The 8014-nt window shown below is 40.0% G+C and overlaps 2 protein-coding genes across 2 annotated transcripts; one reads left to right on the top strand and one right to left on the bottom strand.

The window, feature by feature from the left end:
- Positions 1–5598: 5598 nt before the first annotated feature.
- FOMMEDRAFT_151091 (uncharacterized protein) lies at positions 5599–5906 on the top strand (the record flags this gene model as incomplete). The annotated part of the gene is made up of 2 exons (XM_007262210.1): positions 5599–5707; positions 5767–5906. 2 exons carry the CDS (start codon positions 5599–5601, stop codon positions 5904–5906), a joined length of 249 nt encoding a protein of 82 aa, XP_007262272.1.
- Positions 5907–6391: 485 nt separating this feature from the next.
- On the bottom strand, positions 6392–7331 carry FOMMEDRAFT_151090 (uncharacterized protein; the record flags this gene model as incomplete). Its single annotated transcript, XM_007262209.1, has 3 exons — positions 6392–6692; positions 6945–7051; positions 7188–7331. The coding sequence occupies 3 exons, from the start codon at positions 7329–7331 to the stop codon at positions 6392–6394; spliced, it is 552 nt and encodes a 183-aa protein (XP_007262271.1).
- Positions 7332–8014: the final 683 nt, after the last annotated feature.

Here is an 8014-nt window from a genome sequence, read left to right as displayed (position 1 = left end):
ACAATATATACAAGTCATTACAAGCATTTGGATAGCTTGCTTTTGCTTTACATGCATTTTTGTATCAAATAATTAATAAAATGTAATTATATTTGATTATTTAATACAAAAAGATAGTGAATATTATATTATTTCTATGGTCCAATCCCTGCACCACTAGCAGCCTCTGCCTCGTTCTTCTGCAAGTGGAATTCGTATTGGTAAAGGATTAACACATTCTTGGGCTGTACAAAGTAGTCTTCATCACCACGCCTTGGTTGTTGCTCAGTCCCTGCAAGTTGAATTGCAAGGTCGAGCAGGTTGTGGAGGTTGAGGCTACACCTGTGAAACAGGCTTAGAGTGATTAGCAAGTGACAATAAGAAAGAAAAGATGGACACACGGCGATGGCGTGCAGCAAGTGTGAGTGGTGCATGCAGGAGTGTTGAACGAGTTGATTCAGACTGCAGACGAAACTGCGTCTGTGCGCATGCACTCTATAGTTTATCTACAGTGTCTAATGAGAGGTGCAGTAAACTGAGTCGTTGATTGCAAGGTGTATCTCTAGGACGTTCTGGCTCGAAAGGTGAAGGTGAAGTGGAAGGCAGATGGACTCGGCTCAGGAGGGGAGTGGTGGGTCACTACTTCCGTTTGAAATGGTGTCATGCACAGTACTGGGGAAAGTAAACATACACAGTGTGGACCCATCAAGGGTGATGCCAAGCATAGAACGGGTTGAGAAGAACGTGCACGTCGGGTTGGAGAGAGGATTGCGCCTTGGGGGTAGCCATACATGGACATTGTCGCAAGCGTGTGATCGTCGATTGTTGCTTGCACTGCAGAGTGGGAAGAAGTACGCGTATGCATGGAATTATTGAAGAAGTCGTTCGACATTGGTCAACAATGCAGATGCGCGAATGCGAAAGCAAAAAGGAAGGCGAGCGTAAAAAAAGGAGGACAATGAAGGAGAGGAAACGCAAGCGGCAGAGCAAGGAGTGGGAGGGATGGGAGGGATGAAAGACAAAAAGTTGGGAGGAGAGGGATGAGCAACTATTGTGCAGGTTGTTATGAAGTGGACTGGCTGCTTACGCTTTACGTTGAAACTGGGAGGGGACGCCGTAGTCAGTTCAGTGGCATCATTGCAGGATCTGAGGTTCGGTGCGGGCATTGCAACAGCAGATTGGAGAGACGAGTGCAGTGATGTTTATTGCCTATGTTGTAGCAGGCAGAGTGCCTGCTGGTAGGACGCTTGCGAGTGGAGGACTTGACTAGAGAGAACAGAAGCGACAACATAGGGTTGGGGGAAGAGGGTTGGGGAGATGGTGGAGGTAGGAGGAAAGGAGTGACGAGTGCAAGTGCGTCATTATATGCTCTCGATCTTCGGTATTCGATTACATAATCGCTTTGATATATAGTTTAAAAGTAAAACCAGATTATATTATAAGTCAAACAGAGTGATTGTTAACAGTATTAATATATATAATTGCATATTATCTTACCAAAGGTACTATAATCAACTTACAAGTATAATGTATCACTTTTATATGTATTATAATCAATCAACTACTGTTGTATATTTAATTATATATAATTTTAACATATTACAATAAAAGTTAAGTACTTGTGTCTCACATATAATATTGTAGTAATAATGGTATTAACATTACTTGCTTTAAAAAACACTTGTAGTATAATACAATTTTTGTATAATTTTTACATTTACATACAATTGTTACAATTTAATTATGTGCCAAGTATAATTGTTATTTTAGATTGTAATAGATATATAACTACATTATTAAATTACATTTGCTATTATTAATTACATTTGTTGTGACTTTTTCGTGATGTTCGTAGAGCGTGTATTGTCACAATTGTTAAGGATGAACGTGGAAAATCATTACATAAATACATGTCGAAAGTCCAACAAATCAAATTTCGTAGCACAGATAGAACATTTAAGTAATAATGCTGTGCCAAACCACCCGAATTACTTCCTTATAGATGATTAATATGTTCACCAGAGCATGGTTTTCTGCACGTCTAAGTAGTAAGATGCATGTGTATCCTGCTCCCTTTGTCTCAACTTGTTTTTTCACAACAAGACTTGCAGTTTTCCCTCTTGTTTCTGAGCCCGTGTCTTGTACTCCTCTATGCAATAGTCTTAGCCATTTCCAGTGATCAGAGTACTAATTACCTGACTATATGATTACATTGCACCAATCAAAGAAATCCATTACTCAGTCACAGTAATCCACGTGCAATTACTGCATTTTGTCTCAGATTTCAATCAACTCGCCACCTCACCTCAACCACCATCATTAGGTCATACAATTCGAATATTGGTGGATAGTCAGTTTTTTACTTCTCTGTTGCAAGCATATTTAACCAGTCTCTTAGACTCATGTTGTGAAGCCATCCAACATTCAACATGGCAGACCAGACTCACCAGAGTATGGATCAATCACAAATACTTAAACTAGCATATGAGTAATTATCCATCTACTGCTTCAAATCTGTGTAACACAATAGCACATCCACTAATGATGGTGGATGGTTTAGACATCAGCTTCAAAGTGCTTGTTCTCATAATTACTATTGTGCAAGTGTACCTACAGTAAGAGAGCATCAGAGACTCATGGAGCTGCCACTGGAGGGGTTTCAGCCACTCCCGAATGACATACGTTTCCCAGAGACAATATACGAGATATCCGAGTTTTCAGGTACTTCTGGTTTCCACAGTATTTGTGTTTGTTGTTTTTGAAATCTGAGCTTTTTTGTGTTATGTAGAGAGGATCGAGCAAGGAGATTTTTGGAGGCATATGGATGTCCTGTCAAAGAGGAGATTGATCTGGAAATGTTGAGGCTTTACACAACCATTTTTGTCATAATCAGGTTTGAGTCTGAAATTCCAGGGTGATGCAACGAATTTGCATACAGAAAAGATACTAAAATTGTTGCTGTAGGTCTTCATCTTTGCTGAATTTAAGTGTAAGACATTCATCATCCTCTGTAGGCATGATTGCCTTGTCTTCCATAATAATGATCCGTTCTAGCTTGTGTTTACAGTCGAGTTTGTTTGATTTTATCACTACTGTTATTTTTAGTTATGCTCAACACTCAAGAGTATTGGATAACAGTTGCTTCTATTGTTTTAGTAATGTGTACTGTTATGAATGACAAATAAATTTAAAGAAGCCAGACATGTAACTTTGGTTAATGTTGACCATGCTTCAAAAAGTGGAGATCATACACATCACTATGCTGAGATAACTTGTACCACACCCACTACTCCCCTGTCCGACCGGAGACCAGTTTAACTGTTTCCTACACTACATATATATTAATGTATGCTGACAATGATTGCCTCAAGTTGTGCGAGTCTGGCTTTCCATGCTTGAATGCTATCCTTGTCCCTCTCGCACTGCATTTCCATCTCCCACTCATCTTGATTATGTCGTTCTCCCATTTCAAAATCATCATGTTCATACTGTGCCCACAGTTCTTCCTCATCTTGTTCACAATGTGCTTGTGCTTGCTACTCATCAAACTTGCACTGTCTTTGCATTTCCCACTCATCATAAGCATACAGGTCTTGCATTATCTGTTCAACTTTGGCACACTGCTGTCAAAGAGCATTGGAACAATTATCATTACTCTCATGGGTCTACAATGATGTATCAATGGACGATAGAGGTGAGAGGGAATGATGGACATCTGAATACTTACAGTTGAAGATTGGTCTGGTGTAGACAGGGACATCACTGTATGTGATTATGAGGGGCAGGGTGCCAGTGCTCGAGTCTGGATTATAAAGTAAGTTTGGATTGTCTGAGGTATAATGATAATAAATGTCACATTCTATCTAGCATTCAGCTCTCGTGAGACATAAAATCACATGTATTGCTTGTAGCTGTATTGACCTTACTTATGATGTCAATCAAAAACATATACATGGTTAACATAGGTTGGCACAGCTACTTCAAATAGTAAGGTTATCAGTAAGTAAGGTAAACTACATTGAAAGAAGGTTGAACGATTGAAGAACAAGGAGCTTGGTCAAGTCAATTATCATGGGACAGGTCTATTTCGAGTCTCAGGGGTTGAAGCACTGTACTAGAAACATGCCAAGAGTACTACTCTTGGCATGTTTCTTGTAATTTCTTATAGACTTTATAAAGTAACATATGTATTGTATATACATTGTAAAGTAATTGTAAGGTTTTTAAACAAATTGTAAGGTTTAAATGAGACATGTTAATGTATATAAAGACTATATAAGCTCTAAGGATGAATAAAATCTATTACATGTATTATACTAACTTTGTATAACAACCTAAAGTATTATGCTTGTATTATATTTAAATTATAATCTTAAGGAAAAGGTTATATTTATAATATAATAATGTAATAATAACTATTGTTAAGTTATACTTTATACAAAAGGTATATTAATGTATATAATAGTGTAAGAGTACTTGTTGTATCATTATTATCTTAATAAAAGTATACTATAAGTATATAATATGTATATTATACTTAGATTATTTATACAAATAGTTTGTAATATTTGTATAAAATATTTTATCTACTTGTAATAATTACATTAGTGTGTTCAGAAAGCAATATACATATCATATTACTTTTCACTATATTACAAAGATCAACAATTTTATTTAATACTTAAATACAATATTTTTTAAAATATTCTATCAGTTGGCGACTGATACTTAACTTGCTTATGTAATCGACTGCTGAAGATCGAGAGCATATAATGACGCACTTATGCGTGCCACTCTTTCTCTTCGACCTCCACCATCTCTCTAAGTCTAACCCTCTGCCCTGCCACCCATGTCGTTGCTTTTGTCCTCTCTAGTCTTCCCCCTCTTGCAAGCATCCTACCAGTAGTACTAGCTGCCACTCCGCCTTCAACAATGTAGACAATAAACATTGCTGCCACTCGTCTCTCCGATCTACTGTTGCGATGCCTGTACTAAGTCTCAGATTCCGTGCAGCTGACTACACTGTACACTTCCAGCCTCAACAACGTAAAATGTAAGCAACCGGTTCACTTCATAATAACCTGCGCAATAGTTGCTCATCCCTCTCCTCCCAACTTTTTGCGTTGCCTCTCCTTTGTTGTCCTCCTTTTTTTACGTTCGTCTTCCTTTTTGCATTCGCATTCGCATTTGCGCATCTGCATCGTTGACCAGTAGCGAACGACTCCTTCAATAATTCCATGTATCCGCGTACTTCTTCCCACTCTGCAGTGCAAGCAATAATCGACGAGCACAAGCTTGCGATAATGTCCATGTACGACCATTCCTATGGTACTACCCTCTCTCTGATGCTGTACGTGTTCTACTTCTCCATTCATTCCATGCTTGACATCACCCTTGACAGGTCCACCTACTTGTATTTACATTCCTCGTTGCCGTCCATGACACCATATCAACTGGATACAGTGGTCCACCACTCACGCCACCCGAGATGAGTTGAATCCGTCCACATCTTCCACTTCACCCTCACCCTTCGAGCCAGAACGTCCCAGAGATACACCTTTGTAGTCATCCGCGACGGCTCAGTTTACCGCACCTCCGATTGTGAGATGTAGCCAGAGCATGCAACGTGCATTTACAGACACGGCTTCGCTTGCTGCTCAAATCAGTTTGTTCAACACTCCGGATCTCAACCCCGGTGCACTATTCACACTCGCTACACGCCGTCGCGGTGCATTCATCTCTTTACTTCAAACACCCGCACTCGCTAACAACCCCTTGCCCCCTTAGCAAGTCAACCTCCAAATCTGCCCCACAAGTGCAACCTCGACCTCTGCAATCCATACAATCTCACAATCCACACACAATCCAACTTGCAGGGACCGAGTGGCAACCAAGGCATGGTGACAAAGACTACCTCAAACGGCTGAGGAACACATTTGTTCTCTATTGTCAATACACTTGCCATCTGTCGTCAGATTATTTCCCTAATTGTTGTAGATAATAATGTATTTATACAATATTTCAATATAATTATAAACTGTTATTTCAATAACAAATGGATATAAGGAAAATTTTATCTTATACATCTTATATTTATATGTTTTCCTTGTTAAAATAACAAGTATTATAATACTTAGCTATTTTGTGAGGTACACTTTAAGCACTTGTATATCTTAGTAAGTACTACAATTCTTATTATTCTTGACCAGAAAGTCAAGACTTTTTAATAGCTTTCTTAGCTTCTTATTACCTTCCTAAAACCCTTAGGTACACAATAAGCTCTTATACATAATGTAGAAAATATATATAATTTATATGCATATAAGCTAATACAAAGTTTGAGATATTTTCCTGATGATTTCGGAAGGGTGTACCCGCGTGCACAAAAATGAGATCCACTGCAAAGTTATGATCAATGATGGTCCTCACAGCCAGGACGTTCGGTAAGAATCGTGTCGGATATGTTAAGACATCTGACCTTGTCAACTGGGTTCTCTTCATTGGAGTCGATTCCAATAGGTACAACATTGGCATACGTTTCTTCGTCTCTATCCATGTCAAGGTTCGCGAGTTCTGCAGCCACAGTGGCCACAATATTACCAACCGTAAGTGCAAGAGAAGCTCTCAATGTTCTATGTACGTTGCTTGTGGTTGTCTGACGAGAAGATCGTGCCGAGTCACAAAAATCATGTCCTGTAACTCGAATTGAAAGTCTACGTTACGAATAAGACACTCCCACGATTCGAAATGCTTGAGAATGTACTGCTGCAGAGGAAGGTGAAGAACTGCATCTAGACGCTCCACACTGTGCTCCAGGCAGCATGGTGACTGGAAGCATTAAAGTTTACTCTTACAACAGGCAGCTCCTTTTACTTCTTCTCTTGTCTGCTGATGGTGTTGCAGTGACTTCTGGTACTTCCAGTACTCTCCTTATACCAACCAGTGCCACACAGGCTTAAGCAAACAATGCAACCTCTGCACCAACTCCAACTCCAACAACAATCCAACCTACTCTCTCCTCGTCCACGTCTACATCCTGTCCAACAAACTTCAGCATCTGCTCCAAAGGTCCCTTATAATACATGAGCATCCTTGCAAGTGCACACAGTCCTGCACATGTGTTGGGTGTGAGTCTCAGGAGGGCTACAAACACTCTGTGTTTGGTTTTAGTGGTGCTGGTGCAACCACCACTTCTACTTCGAATTCACTGTCTTCTTCTGCTCTATGGGAGCAGGAGCAGAACTGTCTTCGAGTGTGCCAATGGTTGTTGGTGTGCCTTCTGACGGCGTAGGTTCGGGGCTGGGGAGACCTGGGTTCTGTCTGACGTGAATACCAGCACCTTTCCTTCTCATCTTATAGATCTCTTACATATTACTGATAATTTAATTTCATGCTATTCGGATTTGGAACGAAACATATATGAAAAAATCAAATAGGCAGCTACACCCGTCCAGCCAGACGCATACGCCTCCTTCAGTACAGGTGTGAAACAAAAAGATATTGATTTATTCACTGCTGTGCATCCGTCACCTGCTATGTCTGCAAATGGGAGTGTGTTGTTGAGTATTCTGTATCAAGTCCCTTTGTGTGTCCTCCCCTTCTCCCCTCCCTATTCGTCCTAAACTCATAAGATTGTCTTGGAAAGATCAACCTGACATGACCACTTTTGATCTTTTTCAACAGTTCTGTGCATGTAGAGCAGTGCACCCTGTAGGCTCAAGCGTGACAATGCTCAGCAGGTTCGGGTTCCTTTCTTGTCTTCACAGACTCTTGGTCGACACGCTTGTAGAGGTGGAGATGGTACTCGCAGACGAGAGCATTGTCTTTGTGAGCAAGAACTAGCATCCTGGTCAGTCTTCTTTCATTTCCCCTTCACCATTTAGACTACACTCTGACCACAAAATCAGAAGTCGAAGATTGAAATATAAAGGCAAAGTGCTAATGAACGATCTCTTTATTCTGGGATGAATATGTTTATAGATGTATTGTTAAGACGAGACTACACGAGAGTATGTCTCAGATGATATAAACTACA

The sequence above is a fragment of the Fomitiporia mediterranea genome, assembly GCF_000271605.1.
Source record: "Fomitiporia mediterranea MF3/22 unplaced genomic scaffold FOMMEscaffold_1, whole genome shotgun sequence".
Taxonomy (NCBI): Eukaryota; Fungi; Basidiomycota; class Agaricomycetes; order Hymenochaetales; family Hymenochaetaceae; genus Fomitiporia; species Fomitiporia mediterranea.
This window is presented reverse-complemented; position numbering and strand designations above follow the sequence as displayed.